Consider the following 17,536-nt stretch of genomic DNA (forward strand, 5'->3'; position numbering starts at 1 on the left):
CTAAATTAAAATACTCTTCCAGTTTATTAGGAATAACTAAAGTGCTCCAAGGATGCAACTGATCCATAGCTTAGTTCTTCTTCTTGCTTAGTTCAGTTAGTAGGTATAATGGTCCGCTTGCCAAAGATGGCAACAAAACTATTATTCTTTAGATGTGCTAGTCAGTGTAGGTTAACTTCTAGTGCTACAGTGCATTAAGATCAGAGTACCCTTCTTTGCCCCTCTGGTTCCAGCCAGCAACTGACCTGCTCAGGCCCTGCAGCTCCTTTTATCTGAGCCCACTGGGCACAGAAGCGGCCTTTGTAGGCAGACCTGGAGGGCCCACCTCCGCAGCTCCTTCCTGGGGCAAGGTGTAGTAGGATTGCAGGGCCTCCAGCAGGGGCTATGAAGAGCCTGCAATACACCATCACATACCTTCCCTCACAGAAACTATTTGAAGTGGTGGTCCTATTGAGGGTAATGTCCCTTCTATAACAGTATTTGCCCTGCTTATTCAGGGTCTTCTCCCCCCTTTTTAGCTCTGCCTAAAGAGCTTTTCACAATCTCTGCCCTTCGTAGTCAGGTTCTTCTCCCAGGCCTCTCTTGAGAACCTTTATCAGTCTCTGCCCTTGTTCCTCAGAGTCTCTCTCCCAGCCTCTATATTTGGGGAGCTTGTAGCAATCTCTGTCCTGGTCTTTTAGAGTCTTCGCTTTCTGCCTGGAGAGCTTGTAGCAGACTGTGCCCTGGTTTCTCAAGGTCTCTTGACATGTAGAGCTTGTAGTGGGCTCTGCCCTGGTTTCTCAGTGTTGCCCGCCCAGGTCTGTCTGCTTGGAGTGCATGTACCAGTCTGTGCCCTGGTTGATCAGGGTCTCTCTCTCTCAGGCCTCTCTGCCTAGAAAGATTTCAGTCTTCACCTGGTTTTCCTTGTGGGTTCTTTACTGTCAGTTTGTGGGGGACATCCGTGTGCACTGACACCTCAGTAAGATTTGTGTCTGTGATCAGTTATTTCATTCACTGTCTCTAGTGCCAGCTCTGGTGCATGCACCTCCTATGCATTTGTGCTGTCAGACACCCTCTTCTTCTCCTGCCCATTCTTGGGGCTCCTGCATTTCTTCCTGCAGTGTGTCCACCTAATGAAAGGGATGAATCTTTTCATATGGCCTGTAAGAGGTTGAGCACTCACCTCCACAGCACCTCCTGCTGGTCAGTCCGGGAATTAGCTCATTCCAGCCTCTGAGTGTCTCCTGCTGGCCGGTGTGTCTCCTGTAGTCACTGTTTGTTTTTCATTATCAATATCCACCACTATACTTCAGGCCTACGTCCCTCCCTCCCCATGGTGCCCCTTCTCTTGGGTACTGCCTGCAGCAGTACTTCCACACTCGGGGTCCTCCCCTCTCCAGGGAACCCCACCTCTAATCCCACCTCGCCTCAGTGACCCACTGCCAGTCTTCATCTAGCCCTTTCCCTCAGGGGCAAACTGCAGTCTGAAGTGGTCAGTCATCATCAGCCAGGGGGTTGGACCTATTGCCTCTTCCTCCCCTGGCTTCCTCCCCACAGCCCTAGTACCTCCTCCGGCCTGGACAGCAAGGCCTCAGCCTGGGGATTTTCCAGACTGGACTCCCCCTGCCCTTCCCCAGCACTGTGCTGTCCAAGGTACCCTTTTCCTCTTTCAGGCAGCCAGGTCCATCTCTCTCCAAGGCTGGAGAAAGACTGACAGCTTTCTGGCCCTGCAGCCTTTTATAGGGCCCAGCCTGGCCCTGATTGTCTGCCTCTCAGCCTTTTCTGATTGGCTCCCAGCCCTAGCCCTCTCCAAGGGCTGCCTTTTAACCCTTTCAGGGCTGGAGCGGAGTAACCGCCCGGCTACATGGCCAACCTCTCCACAACAAAATCAATTAAGCCTTTTCCATCCTTTCCCTAGAGAGGTTTCTGTGGCTCTTCCTGCAATTAGCCCCAGCAACTCTCTTTTCCCCCAGTTACCCAAGGGCACACAGTCTTAAATATCCCATCTGTACAGAACAGAACCATAACATCTCCTCAGCCAGGCCTCAGGTCTCTAGCCCACTAGCTCCCTCTTGTCTGCTCAGTACCTGTAAGCGTTGCCACTTCTTTCCTGCAGGATTTGTAACAGGTCCTGTTGTTGCTCCTATAGCCTGGCTAGTTGCTGTTGTGGTTCCAGCTGTACCTGCAAACTGAATATCTGCTCTACAATCTCCTTAATAATATTCTTGTCCTATGTATTCCCTGGGATCCTTGGAACCCTGAGTTTCTTCACCCCGGGGCCCTTGCTTCCTTTCCCGCCAAGTGTTGGGCTCTTTTTCTACATGAGATTTTTTTGGCTGCTGCCTCCTGCACTTCACGCTTTTGAAGCTCTCCTGCCCCATGGCTAAAGGAGAGATCACCAAATCCCTGGTAAATGGAGGGGAGGGTGAACTCTGTGTCCAGCTCCTGCCCTGGCTACTATACTCCAGGTTTACTGTTTTCCCCCTCTCACCCCCCAACTCTGCTTACAGTTCAGTGACCTTCCCAGGCAATGCCTCTTTATGTTCCCCAGCTCCACACACTTCGAACACCCTGCCCCTGTGACTTCACTCTTCTTGGCCAGGCTGTGTTTTATCAGTCTTTTTAACTACCATTGGAGTCTCTGGAATCTGAATGCAGAAGTCCTGGTAACCCAGACCACCCTGGGTGTCTCAGTACTCAGCACCTGCCAGTAATTCCCCTTGTCTCTGTTACTCTAGGGGTAAACTGAACTTGCATGCCCCTCTTGTCCACAGTATCTGCATCCCCTTAGTGCAGTGGCCTCCAGCTTTTGAGGTTCATGCCCCCCCTTACCCTGTCTGCGTCCCCCACCTCCCAAGAGCTGGGAGCAGGTCACAGCTCCAGAGGGTGAGGGGGACGTGGACAGAGGTAAGGGGGTCAAGGCTGGGGCCACAGCTGGGGGGAGGGTGAGGCCGGGAGCAGAGCTGGGGGCAGGACGAAGCTAGGTGCCGCTCCCTTCTGACCTGGCCCGGGCCTGCCATGCCCCTCCAAACATTCCTCCATGCCCACCCACCCACCCCCAGGAAAGCTTTTAGCCCATTATCCCTACAGTGAATCAGCCTTGAAGATTTTCATATGGGCTTCCATAATAGGAGATAAACAAATTCTTGGCTCTGAACCATTTGTTCCCAGTTCATTCTGATATTAGCATATTTGACCATCAATAGCTAACTTATTTACCAACAGTTGCAGTTTATTTATCCTCCATGTAACTATCTCTTAATTTTTAGCCTCAGTGAGGATTTCTGATGGACTGTATCTGTTACGTGGGGTTCCCCAAACCCAAACCTCTCGGTAACTTTACTCTCTGCGAGGTGGTATCAGGATAAACCAAGGGAGACGCAGTGCTTCTGTCTGCTATATGGCTGACACAAACAAATCAAAACCAAGTGCTTTCACTTAAAGCCAGCACTTTGTTAGTCTCTAGCACTCTCGCTACAAGACCTTTACTCGGAGTCTCTGCTTTATTTAATCTCAAGCACATACAAACACAATAGGTTATAGAGCACCCCCAAACATTAGTTACCTGTGGTCTGGAGGGGTCAAGTGGTCAGATGACAAGTTTCCAGTGTCCAGCTATCCTGTTGCCAGGAATTGCAAGAGATGTCCAGAAAGTCAAATCCAAATTCCTTAAACCTATCTACCCCTTTTTATGTTAGTAACTGCTACAGTTACCTCAACAACATGTCAATCAAAGAAAAAACATTATGTGCAAGTACTTTTTAAGCAGTTAGTTATACAGATGTATTTTTGCAGAGTCTGCAGTCTCATGGGCCCTGGCACACACACACCAGAAGCCAAATATAGATAGACTTCCTGTTTTTCAGAGAGGCATACCCCAGCATATCAGAGAGGACACAGTCAGGCCCACTCCTCATGATCGCCCCTCCCTCTTGGCTTTGCCTTAGTGGTGCTAAGGCTGGTAAAAAGGCCTTACAGGTGCTACTCTTGGAAATAAGCAATATAATTGCTAGTACATCCCAAAACTTGGCAGTGCCTTGACCACCTGGTTGGATGCTAAAAATGCCCCTCATCGTATCTTGAACATCTCTAGGATCATGTACTTCAGTATGGTAGTTCAGCACCTCCCTTTGGTTGAAGCCTAGGTTCTCTTTCTTGGTGTTCTACTTCTAAATCTACAGTCTCAGTATTTCCCTTCATTTGGAAGTGAGTCTGTTGATCAACCATAGCATTTTGTGCAAGGGTCTTTGGTGCAGGGTATGGAATCACGTTGGCTCAGGCAATCATCTAAGTTTTCTCTGCTGCCTTTTTCCAATCATACTTTTTTCAGGAAAAAAAAAACAGTTAGCCCAAGCAGAGTCTTGGGCTTTGAAGTGTATTGGAGCATTGGCTACATTTTTCATAGTGCTGAAGCACTCTTAGAGTGATTAAGTATTAGAAATGTGACAACCTGTCATAACTATTTTCTGCTTGAGGAGCTCCAATAATCTAGGTTGTCCTCCCCTTCTGCATAAATAGATAGATAGCTCCACCAATTAGCTTCAGAAAGATTTTTGGTGCTCAGATTTCCAGTTAGTAAACTGTCTTCTCTCTCTCCAATGTCTTTTCCGCCTTCAAAAGCATTGGCTACAAGATGACCTTTGGAATTAGATTCTTGCCATGTGAAGCAGGAATGATCCCAGTGGTAGCAAATCCAGCATGCCACTACTACTACCTGGGCTCCTCTCTCTTTTGGGAAAAGAGAGATTATTTGAAAATCTCCTGGGTAGGCAGCAGGGTTGAATGGAGGGTACTGCTGAACTCCATATGATCCTGTTGGCTGGAGGTATAGTAAGAGGGACTAGAAGACACTTCCCCCAGCTAGCCCTACCCTGAACTTCTTTTCATGCTCATGAATTTATCCTTCACAGAAGCCAAATCAGAAAGAAGCTTCTCCCTGTCCCCTTAGATGGACAAAAGCTGATAGGACTCTGCACATTGGCAAGCCTGCTCCCAGTGAAAAAGGTTTGTTCTTTAGAAGACTCTGTTTGCCTTCTCTCTCCCTCACCCCCTTCACTGGGCTAGAAGAGGGCAGCTTTGCAGGAGCAGATTGGGGATCAGTCAGGAGCTCTCTCTACACATCTACTGTATTCCCTTTTCCTGGATCTTTCAGCCTAAGTGGTCCATGTGTAGGTTGCCCTCCATTCAGATACACCCAGAGCCCTTTTGAGCTTAAAGGAGTGAGGATTGTTCCTCATGTAAGGGACACATACAAAGGCCCTGGGGATGGGGGAAATAAACAATTTGTTACCCCAGTACAGTAGTATGCCAAGCTATTATTTATGGGGTTGTCAAACGATTAAAAAAAATTACAATTGCGAGATTTAAAAAAATAGCTGTGGTTAATCGCAGTTTTAATTTCACTGTTAATAACACAATACCAATTTAATTTTATTATAAATATTTTGGATGTTTTTCTACATTTTCAAATATATTACAACACAGAATACAAAGTGTACAGTGCTCACTTTATATTATTATTTTTATTACAAATATTTGCACTGTAAAAAAGAGGATAGACTTCATCAGAATTTTGTGGATTCCTTAACCGCCAGAGCCTACCTGCCCATGGAGAGATTCCATATTATGTCCAGTCTAATCTCTACAATACAGTGAAGCTTGCAGATAACAGCAAGGACCTGCTTACAACTTCTGGGCCATATGTTGGCCTCCATGTTTGTCACTCCTCACGTGAAACTGCACCTCCAGTGTCTTCAGATGTGGCTAAGGACTGTGTACACCCCAAACAGAGAATCTCTCAAAATGCATCACAGTACTTCTGGACTCTCTCAGGTGATGGAAAGACCCCCCTGAAAGTCTGCATGGGAACCCCATTTTCACATTACCCACCCTCAAATATCCACACAATAGATAACTCCCTTTTTGGGATTGGGGACTCACCTCCAAGGGGCCACAGCCCAGGACAGTTTGTCCACACAAGAGGCCACCCTACTGCATCAACATCTTAGAGCTATGAGCAATACGATATGCTTGTCAAAACTTCCTTCAGAACATATAGGGTCACTCCTTCATGGTAATGCTGGACAACAGGGCAGCAATGTATTATATCAACCAGCAGGGTGGACCAAGATCCCAGTCCTTATGTGTAGAATTGCTAAAACTCTGGAACTGATGCATTTTCCATCAGATAGAAATCTCAGTAGTCTGTCTACCAGGCCTCCAGAGTACAGTTGCAGACTCCCTGAGCAGGAATTTCTATCAGGGCAATGAATGGGAGCTCAGTGATTTTGTCTTCCATGGCATCTGACATGGGATCTCCCAGAAGCAGACCTCTTTGCTACCCCAATCAACATGAAATGTTGCCTTTTCTGCTCCAAGAAAGGATATGGCCTCAACTCACTGGGATATGCCCTGATAACACCTTAGCCCCATATTCTGCTATGTGCTTACCTGCCTCTTCTTCTAATTCTTAAGATCTTGCTCAACTGTGACAAGAAAGTGTGAGGGTTATCCTCATAACTCTTGGCCAAGGCAAGTGTTCCACTCAAATGTCCTTCACGTCTCTGTGGCAGCACCTCTCTACCTTCTCTAACAGCAGATCCCTCTTGTGGGGAACTCAGGGACCTGCATCCATCCCAGTCCCTCATCCTTGAACCCAAGGTTCTCAAGTGTAGAGCTAAACTGTTCGGATAGTGTCCAGTCAGTTCTCCTATCTAGTAGGAAACCCACTACTCACAGATCTTACCTTCAAAAGTGGAATCACTTCCATTCCTGGTGTTCTTTTCACTCTTCTCAGGCATCATAAGCTTTGTTTTCCAAGATCCTAGATTATCTGTTGGATTTAAAGACACAAGGTGTTTCAGTGGGCTCAGTCAGAATACATTTTGCCTCCATCACAGCCTTTTACTCACTCATCAAGAGAGTCTCAGTTTTTGCTTACCCTCCTATGACCAGATTCCTTGAAGGCTTATACAACTTATTTCTTCCTGTATGGAACCCAGCCCTCCAGTGGGACCTTAATTTGTTTCTCAATATTCTGAGGAAATCCCCCTCCAAACCAATGGCTACCTGCTCTCTCCTCCACCTCTTCCTCAAGACTTCATTCCTTATAGCCATTGTTCAGCTAGGCAAATAAGAAAACTAGGTGCTCTCATGGCAAACCCATCATCTTCTACAGAGATAAGGTTTCACTACATCCCCATCCTCCATAAGGTCTCTTTGGAATACCATATTAATCAGGAGATCCATCTGTGATCCAGTGTTATAGCCAAAGCCTCATGCCTCCAGAGAGGAAACCAGCCTACTGATACTAGTTGTCAGGAGGGCTCTCGCCTTACCTTTTGCAGAAAGGATGGGACAACCCATTTCTACACAAAGTCTGTCGTGGGTCTCAGGGTTGCATCTTAATATGCTGTGAGATTGCTGGAATACATCCCCCTCACTGAGTGACCACACACTCCACATCTATAGCTCTCTTAGCTGAAACCTGCAGGACTGCAACTTGGTCCTCCATCCAGGGAGGATGCTTGCCAAGAACTACGCTATCTTACCTGCTTCCAGAGCTGACATGATGTAGTCCTCCGAACAGTCTTGGATCTGCCTCCTCAGCACCCACCTTCTCGTTAAGTTTCTGTTTGGGAGTCTCCTATGGTGTAGCACCCACAAGGACATATACTTGAAGAAAAGGGAGCGGTTACTTACCTATACAGTAACTTCTGTTTTTCAAGATATTTTGTCCTTATGGGTGCTCCACCGCCCATCCTCTCTGCTGTGGAGCCTCTGGTTTCGCAATTGAGAAGGAACTGAGTGATGGCAGATCTGCACCTCCCTATATGCCCTTGTATGGGAGCATGAGGAGCTGCTTTGCCCAGGCATGGGCCCATGGACTTCGATTTACAGTCTTCATTTGAGAGTACATGGGAGCACACTCATCCCATGGTGGAGCACCCATAGGAACAAAACATCTTGAGGAAATCAAGTTACTGTACAGGTAAATAATCTCACTGTCAACCAAGCTATCGCCTCTTGAGGGGGCTGATTAACTACAGCAGTGGAAAAACCCTTTCCGTCACTGTAGCGAGTGTCTACACTACAGCAATACAGTGGCACAGCTGCAGTGCCAGACCTGTGCTGCTATAGCATCTGTAGTAAGAAAAGGAGTACTTGTGGCACCTTAGAGACTAACAAATTTATTAGAGCATAAGCTTTCGTGAGCTACAGCTCACTTCATCGTAAAATGCATCCGATGAAGTGAGCTGTAGCTCACGAAAGCTTATGCTCTAATAAATTTGTTAGTCTCTAAGGTGTCACAAGTACTCCTTTTCTTTTTGCGAATACAGACTAACACGGCTGCTACTCTGAAACCTAGCATCTGTAGTGTAGACAATAACATAGTCATATGGAGTCCACAGGATGCCCAGGAGTCATTGATTTAGGTATACTTAATGGTTTCATAATACCTCCACAATGGGTTTGACCACAGAGAAAGTGTTCTAAATAGGTCTTAATTTATTTGCTAGGAATATCAGTGCACTTGATTGCTCTTAAGCATGCAAGAAGGTAGGAACCATAGAATGAATCCTTTGCCCTGTGATTTTTGCGTTTGTAAATTATGAACAAATATTAAACTCTGACTGCATCATACTTACGGGTACATCCTCTCAGGACTGGGATGTGGCCCTAGAGAGAATAGATATGTTACAGAAAGATGCATAAAGAAAAGGAGTACTTGTGGCACCTTAGAGACTAACAAATTTATTTGAGCATTTGAACTCATTTATTTGAGCTTTCGTGAGCTACAGCTCACTTCATCGGATGCATTCAGTGGAATGAATAAATGAATGAATGCATCCGATGAATTGAGCTTTAGCTCACGAAAGCTTATGCTCAAATAAATTTGTTAGTCTCTCTAAGGTGCCACAAGTACTCCTTTTCTTTTTGTGAATACAGACTAACACGGCTGCTACTCTGAAGAAAGATGCATCTAATTCCTACTAGCAGAGCTGATCAAGCACAGACTTTGGTGTATAACCTTTGTCTTATAGCCTGTATCATAAGGGGGTAACCTTAGGTGTTCATTAGAGCTTTTAGGTTGCCTAAACAATGAATTTAGAGAGGCCAGATGGGTGAGGTAACATCTTTTATTAGACCAACTTCTGTTGGTGAGAGAGAGAAGCTTTCAAACCACACAGGGCTCTTCTTCAGGTCTGGTAAAGGTACTCTGAGCATCACAGCTAAATGCAAGATGAAACAGGTTGTTTAGCATAAGTAGTTAGCACATATTTGACATGGATCAGGGAAAGCACTTACTGACAGTGAAAATACCTTATTTTTGAATTGAGAACATTACACATTTTAGTATATTTGTATGCATTTCTTCCTTTTTTAAAAAGTGTAACTGTATAGTCTTTTAGTCTGCAGATCTATACATCGGCCAAACTGGACAAAGTCCCTACGTAAAAGGATAAATGGACACAAATCAGATATTAGGAATGGCAATATACAAAAACCTGTAGGAGAACACTTCAGTCTCCCTGGACACACAATAGCAGATTTAAAGGTAGCCATCCTGCAGCAAAAAAACTTCAGGACCAGACTTCAAATAGAAACTGCTGAGCTTCAGTTCATTTGCAAATTTGACACCATCAGCTCAGGATTAACAAAGACTGTGAATGGCTAGCCAACTACAAAATCAGTTTCTCCTCCCTTGGTGTTCATACCTCAACTGCTAGAAGAGGGCCTCATCCTCCTTGAGTGAACTAACCTCATTATCCCTAGCCTGATTTTTGCTAGCATATTTATACTTGCCTCTGGAAATTTCCACTACATGCACCTGATGAAGTGGGTATTCATCCACGAAAGTTTATGCTCCAGTACATCTGTTAGTCTATAAGGTGCCACAGGACTCTTTGCCGCTTTTACAGATCCAGACTAACATGGGTACCCCTCTGATACTTGCTCTCATTAAAGTCTCTCATGACCTCTTTCTGGTCAAATCTCATGGATTGTATTCTGTCTTTGGGCTTGTCTACACTTCCGGCTAAATCGGCACTGCTGCGAGTGATGCAGTGGTGTCGATTTAGCGGGTCTGGTGAAGACAAGCTAAGTCAAGGGCAGAGCGCTCTCCCATCGACATCTGTAAGATAAGTCGGTGGGAGAGCATCTCCTATTGGCATAGTGCAGTGTAGATGCCTCTGTAAGTCAACATCAACTTCAGTTATATAAGTTACGTAATTGAAGTAGCGTGACTTAGATCTACTTACAGCTTTAGTGTAGACCAGCCCTTTATCTTCCTTGACCTCTCTTTGGCTTTTGACACCATCAGCTGCTCCCTGTGTCTTGAAATTTTGTCCTCTGTTGTCTTTTGTGGTTCTGTCCTCTCATAGTTCTCCTCTTACCTCTCTGATTACTCTTTCAGAGTCTCTCATTTGATGGGTCATTCTCCTACCCCCGTCCCCTGCTCTATCTCTGGGTGACCCTAAAAGCTCCGTCCTTAGTCTCTTCCTCTTCTTCCCATCTCTGTCTGCTCTTAACTGCAAGCATGGTTTTAACTACCATCTTTGTGTCATGACGTGCAAGTCTACAGTTCTACTGATGAATTATCTCCCTAGCCTTTCTTTCTGACATCTTTTTGGATGTTCAGTCATCCTCTTAAATGAAACATGTCCAAAACTGAGTTATTAATCTTTTTCCAATCTCTCTTCTATCCACACTTTTGCCATCATTGTGGATAACACTACAGTCCTTCTCACTCAGGCATGTACCTTGAATGTGAACTTTGACTTAGCGCTTTCACCTAGACCCACATATTCAGATTATTTCTAAAGCTTGCTGCTTTTTCTTTCATGACATTTCATGGCCTTTCCTCTGCTCACACAACTAAACTCTTTTCCCAGTCCTCATCATTTCACATCATGACTATTGCAGCCTCCTCTTTTCTGGTGTTGAATACTGCAAACTTGCTCCCTTCAACTCCTTTTCAAAATGTTGCTGCCAAAATAATTTTCTTGGTTCATTTCTCTGATCATGTCCTCCTCCTCTTGGTCCCTCCACTGACTCCCTCTTCATTTGTGCATCAAATACAAGATTCTTGTCTTTATCTTTGAAATGCTTCATAACTTAGCCCTACCTTTGCGTCCTCTGGCTGACCAATTCTGTAGAGGTCAGCTGGTAATATTTTAATGACACACATTTATATTTGCAAGTAACTCTGTTGTTTTTGGCTTCCGCAACAAAATGGTGCAGCATTGTTTTGATTTATAACAATGTGTCAGTTGAACATCAGCCCTTCCAAGCGGATGTACTCGTTACATCAGACAACAATGAAAGTATGTTTTGTCCTGCTCACTAAGTTGAGGAGGAAACAGCAAAGCAGACAAAGTATATGGTATTTTAAAATGTTGTAATAAATCTACTTAATGTGCTAAGTTATATGAATTTCAAACTCAATCTTCTAAAACCATTTGAGTTTTCCTTTACCAATAAACATCTACTTTCAACTTGTCAGTTCTTTTTAAAAATAAACATATGCAGATATCAGCTATAAAAAAGTTGAGCAATTATTTATTTTAATCTTGCAAAGAAAATACACACTGTATTTTCTCATATATTATAGAAAAGGTGAGGAAGTGTAAAGCTTTTATTTGTATGAGTTTTAGGTGACTATATTTGCTCATAGAGACCTGAGTGAACTATGTAGGCCATCCTAAATGAGAGCCAGTAAAACTTTTAACCACACTATCATATTGTGTATATGCCACATTACAGAAAAACTATTTTAGAAATGTTTTATTTTTAAAACATCAGGAATTTTTTATTTATGTTTCTGCCTTAGTTACCTTGAGTCCAATTGTATAAACCCAAAGGTAGCAATAAAATCCTTTAAAAATAACCTAAAATACTTCTTCTAGATATTAAAATGTCCTAATAATGTCATAATATCAAATCCTGTGTCTCAGGCCCTTCCAGAGCTAATAATAAGTCTTTAGGTCCCATTGGGGAAACTGGGTATCTCCCATTTCCAAAAATATAAAAGTCCTATTTCTTGCCTTGTAGGCTGCAAGATATCAGACTTTAAATTTGTGACATTTATGTAAAGAAAAGCTGTTACTGTCCCTGGGAAGAGGAGGAAATATTTTTATGACAAGTTTGTTTGGAGGGGTTTTTTTTGTTGTTGTTTTTTTTTTAAAGAAAATGGCTATTTGAAGCTGCTCAAGGGGTTGAAGTATTAGAACTAGTCCATGGGAGATGGATTTGTGGACAGATAGCAGATGCGGATGTCAAGGCTATATGATAAACTTGTCACAGAGGTATCACAGAGGACTGTAGTATGTATATATGTGCATACATGCATAGACATACAGAATTTAATATGTGCAATTCTTTAAACACCATCACTGAAGCGAGCTCATTTTTCCAAATAACTGTATAGAATTGTTAATGTTTATCTGTAAGGCTGTTATATTGAGGACACTTCACCTGCACTTATGGATATATTCACTTTTTTTGCTACTCTTGATGTGAAATGGCATCTCATAATGGAAGCATTTAAAACCGAGATTTTTTTCTTTTTTTAGCAGATCCCAATATGGTTTTATGTATCTGGTACATATGCCAGAATAAATAATTTGAAAAATAAACATTTTCTGATAAAATAATATTTTAAACCAGTAAAAGTAACTGGTAATATTTACTATCGATTGTAACATTAAATGTCTCCGACTGTTGAGATTTTTCTGAGTGGTAGGAAATATTCCTGTGGTAGAGTGAAATTATCTGAGAGATACTAGGTGGACTTCTTTTTTGGTTGAGATATGTATTTGTTTGGAGTGGGTAGTCATGTAGGAATTGTAGTGACATGACCTTTACTCCCTGTTCTAGAAGTCCATACTCTAACATTATTGTTTTGTTACTGGTCTTGAGTGGAAGGTTGTGTTTATGAACAGCATTGCTTTCATTGATATGTTGACTTAAAGTCAGGAATCATGAGATATGGAACATTGTTATTTATTCATCAAAACTGTTAAATACCTTTGTTATCCTAGAACCTGATGACCACCTAACAGTAGCCCAATCACTGAAGAAAGAATTTGATAATCCTGACACTGCAGACTTGAAGTTTCTGGTGGATGGAAAATATATTCATGTTCATAAAGTCCTTCTCAAAATTAGGTAAGGAATAACATCAACACTTTACTCATGCTGAGTATTTACTGTTTAATACTGTTGCTATTTGGTTTCTTTCCTGTGTGATTATGAGCAGGCCCTATGCTGAAAACCACCTGTTTTTCTAAGTATTAGCCTAATTTCCTCCTCCCCTTCCTTTGGATCCAAAAATTTCATAGCACACTTCCTAATCCTACTTTTATTTGCTCTCCTCCAGTCTGGCTTCCACCCTCTTCACTGGATCTATATTATCCTGATCAAGCTTGTTAAGACCTTTTCCTTGTTAGGAAAAAGGAACACTTATCTGTCTTCTTTCTCTGCTTCTTTCTCCTTAGTTATCACTTTCTCCTCCTTTCCTTTCTTGACTTCCACACGTGGGGCCCTCTGTTTCTCTCTTCCTTCATCTTTTCTTTAGCACCTTCGTTGGTAGCTCTGCATCCTCCCCTCTCACCCAGGTGTTCATGTTTTTCAGGTTTCTGTCCTTGGTACTGTCCATCCTCTGTTTCCAACTGGCAACATTGTCACCTCCAATTGTTTCGGCTGCTTCTCTGGGTGCTTCCCAAATGTACATGTCTATTTCCAACCTATCCGCTTCTATCCAATCTCACATCCTGTATGTCTTAGTTATTTCTTTGACTAGCTTGGTGGGCCTGAATTTCAGATGGACCTCCCTTTTCGTGTTCACAACTATTTGCAGGTTAATATCACTTTCCAATCTAACTGATTGATATGCAGATGTTATTAAGTTATGTAAATTCCATTAAATGAGTCTGCATCTTATTTTTAGACCAGAATTTCACATGATTGTTGCTTGTGGAAGCAAAAAGCATAGCATTTTTTCAGAATATCTCCAAAACTGATCACACAGTAGGTCAGTGACAAAACTAGAAATAGAACCTAGGTCTCCTGACTCCCACCCCAGCGTCCTGTTCCCTTGACCATACTGCTTCTCATCCCATCTCCACTCTCTTGCTAACTCTTTTTTTGCTTCATCCTCTTTAATTGTACAATAATCTGCCCCTTCCTGACTAATGTACCTCCTCTGCCAAAACTTGCTTCTTGCCTTGATTACCATAATCTCTTCTCCATGTTCCTTTTCCTCATCTTGAATCCTTTCACTGATTTCCTGGATGTTACTGCATCAAATTCAAGCTCCTTGGCTTCACCTTAATTAATCAGTAAACTTGCCTCAGTTTACATCTCTGCTCTCATTTCCTTGTACTCCACTACTTCACTACATTGTTATCTTTTTTCTCCATGTGCTCCCTTCATCTCCTGCACTCTGATACACACTTCCATTCTGCCATCTTTGCTTGAAATGGCTTGTTCTTCTTTGAGGTATGTTGTCAACACAGATTCTATTCTAGGTATGCATGTGGGATCAGATTCCTTTGAAAGTCATGTCTGCTGGGTCTGCATCCCAGCATGCCCTTGCGTCCACCAAAGCCAAGGGTATGTGCTCAGCCACCACTCAGTTCCTTCTTACTGCCTGTGACTGTGAGACAGAAAGCTTTCAGTGTCCAGGCCCATTGAATATTTGATGCACCTTGCTTTAGGAAGTGTTTTCATGAAAAGTAGTTGGTTAAGAGTTTAGAGTTTTGTCATAGACAAAAGAGTTAGAACCTTTCTGAATTCTTTGTACATTTGTGTAAATACTTGCCTTTTCTTTCTCACCTCCAGGCTCAAGATAATTGCTTGTTAGTCACCTAGACTGGAATCTGTGTTGACAATCTCTTGAATGAGAAAGAACAGTTACCCTACAGTAACTGTGCTTCTTCTTTGAGTGCTTGTTCATGTCAATTCCAATCAGGTGTGCGCACGGCGCGTGCACAGTTGCCAGAAATTTTTCCCCCAGCAGCTCCCATCGGGTCGGCTGTGGAGCCCCCTGGAGTGGCACCTTCATGGTGCTCGATATATGACCCTGCCAACCTGGCCCCTCCTCGGTTCCTTCTTGCTGCCTGTGACAGTTGTTGGAACCACGAGTGGCTTGTTTACAAGTTCTACTCACTTCCCCTAGCTTTCTAGTTTATGTTAGTAGTTTATAGTTGTTCTAGTTTTTATTAGTTAGTAGTAGTTCTGTTAGGATTGGAGGGGCTTCCCTTCCACCCTGACCTTTCCTCTTGGGGACCTTGGGGCATGCCTTGATCCCCGGGGTTCAAGTCCTGCAAGTCCTGCAGTAAGCGTATGCCAATAGGCAACCCCCATGACGCTTGTTTAAAGTGTCTGGGAGAGGCTCACCAAGCCGATAGGTGCAGGACCAGAAAGGAGCAGGATTTTAAGTTGAAACAGCTCCTCATGGAGACGGCTCTTAAACCGCAGCCCGCCTCGGCGCGGCAGGACCTGACACCAAGCACAGAGACTCAGCACCACCGACCCCATGCCTAAGACTGTGGGAACTGCCTGGCACCTGTCCCACTCTCCGGCACCACAAAAGTAGTACGGTAGAGGCGAATCTCCTGTGAGACCCTCCCCTGCTGTCCCAGCCAATGGGCACAATCCAGAGAGGAACACCTGGCCCTGAGACCCTTGAAGTCGGCTCCGGGAACTTCAGACACGCAAGATGTACCATTGTGCCTGGGACTGTTGGACTCCCCAATCCATATAGTAGAGGAGGTGGTGCTACCATCCACTCCAGACACCTTCAAGGCCGCACAGGACCTCATTGCCATGACGACATCATGGTCTCCGAGTCTCCGTGACAAGCCCCCTGCACTGCTGAGGGTGCTACCATCCCGCAGCAAGCCAACAATGATGCGCCCACCCGCATCACCAGGCCACCGATCCCCAGCACCAATTGAATTCGCGGCACCAGTCCTATGATCATCTGAGGTCCCGCTCCCGGCCCTGATCATAATTGCGTCACCTATTCCCCCCAATACAGATAGAGGTCTCGCCACAGCTCCCCTTCCTCGTGGCATCGCTTACCTGGCCAGCTCTGATTGGCACTGCCATGGCCCTCTAGATCCAAGTCCCTGTCCTCAGAATGCAGGGTCTAGGTACTCACACCAGAGCAGGCACTGGTCGACTCATTGACAACCCGATGGGGGTACAATACCATGGTCGCCCCAATTGCAAGGACCGGCACAATGCCCTTTTGGATCCCCTGGGCATATCACCAGTCCCAGGGTACCTTGTCCAAGGGCTCCCAGTCATTGGCATCCAAGCCCAAGCTGCCGACGGTGTTGGCCAGCCACCTCATGCCCAGAATTGCTGAAGGGATTCCGCTTACAGCACTTTTACCAGCACAGACCCCTGCCCCTACAGTAGAACAGGGGATCATTCACCCAGAACAGCAAGTCGAGCAGGAGGTCTCCATGGACCAATAGGCCCAGGATGACCTGTTTACTGCACCTGCGTCCTTGTCCTCTTCCCCCGATGAGGCGATAGCGGGAACTTCGGTCTCAGGATGACCAGCCATAGATAGTCGTGCCCGCCAGGACCTACTCTGCAGGGTGGCACGTAACATGGACTTGCAAGCCGAGGAGGTGGTGGAACAGGAGGACCCAGTGGTGGACATTTTGGCCCCAGAAGGTCCATCCTGAGTGGCTCTGCCACTCATTAGAACCATTCAAAACAACACCAAAACTGTGTGGCAGACCCAGGCCTCCATTCCCCCGATGGCCAAAGAAGTAGAATGCAAATACTTTGTTCCTTCCAAGGGTTATGTGTATCTGTACTCCCACCCGCAGCCCTGCTCCTTGGTGGTGTCTGCGGTTAATGAACTTGAAAGGCAGGGGCAGCAATCCAAGGACTCTAAAAAACTTCACCTTTTTTGGTAGAAAGGTCTACTCCACGAGAGGGCCTACAGCTCAGGATTGCTAATCAACTGGCAGTCCTGAGCAGATATAATTTTAAGGCATGGAACTCCATGCTCAAATTTAAGAAGTTAATACCATCAGAGTCAAGGGACGAGTTTGGGGCCATTGTGAAGTAGGGCAAGACAGTGGAACGGACCTCTTTACAGGCCTCACTGGACGCTGCTGACTCGGCAGCACGTGTCTTGTCCTCCTCATGGCTATGCCAGAGGACCTCATGGCTTCAAGTTTCGGGCCTACCCTACCCCTCCCCCCCGAGGTCCAACATACCCTGCAGGACCTTCCCATTGATGGGACAGGATTATTCGCGGAGCAAACAGACTCAAGGCTACATGGCCTAAAGGATTCAAGGGCGACAGTGAAGTCACTGGGGATGCATACCCCAGCTACTCAGCAAAAACACTTTAAACCTCAAGCTCTCCCTAGGCTTTTCTAGAAGATGAGGTAGGAATGGCAGGCGCAAGCCATCCCAGCCCTCATCATCACAGGACCAGGCATGCACCTCCTCGGCCTCCAAGCAGGCGTTTTGAAGGTGCGCCTGGGGACTACGTGTCAGACTGTATATCGGAACCTCAACC

The 17,536-nt window shown here is 44.9% G+C and overlaps 1 protein-coding gene across 25 annotated transcripts in view; it reads left to right on the top strand.

Annotated features, from left to right (window-relative positions):
- Positions 1–17,536, top strand: part of RCBTB2 (RCC1 and BTB domain containing protein 2) — an 82,295-nt gene that overhangs the window by 45,490 nt on the left and 19,269 nt on the right. For all 25 annotated transcript variants that reach the window (XR_006277733.1, XR_006277735.1, XR_006277734.1 and 22 more), the window contains one exon: positions 13,023–13,149. Coding sequence is in view for 20 of the 25 variants with exons in the window: in XM_043504524.1 (XP_043360459.1) it covers positions 13,023–13,149 (127 nt within the window). In the remaining 5 variants the exon portion in view is untranslated. The remainder of the gene's footprint in view (positions 1–13,022; positions 13,150–17,536) is intronic.

The sequence above is a fragment of the Dermochelys coriacea genome, chromosome 1 (assembly GCF_009764565.3).
Source record: "Dermochelys coriacea isolate rDerCor1 chromosome 1, rDerCor1.pri.v4, whole genome shotgun sequence".
In the NCBI taxonomy this organism is placed as follows: domain Eukaryota; kingdom Metazoa; phylum Chordata; order Testudines; family Dermochelyidae; genus Dermochelys; species Dermochelys coriacea.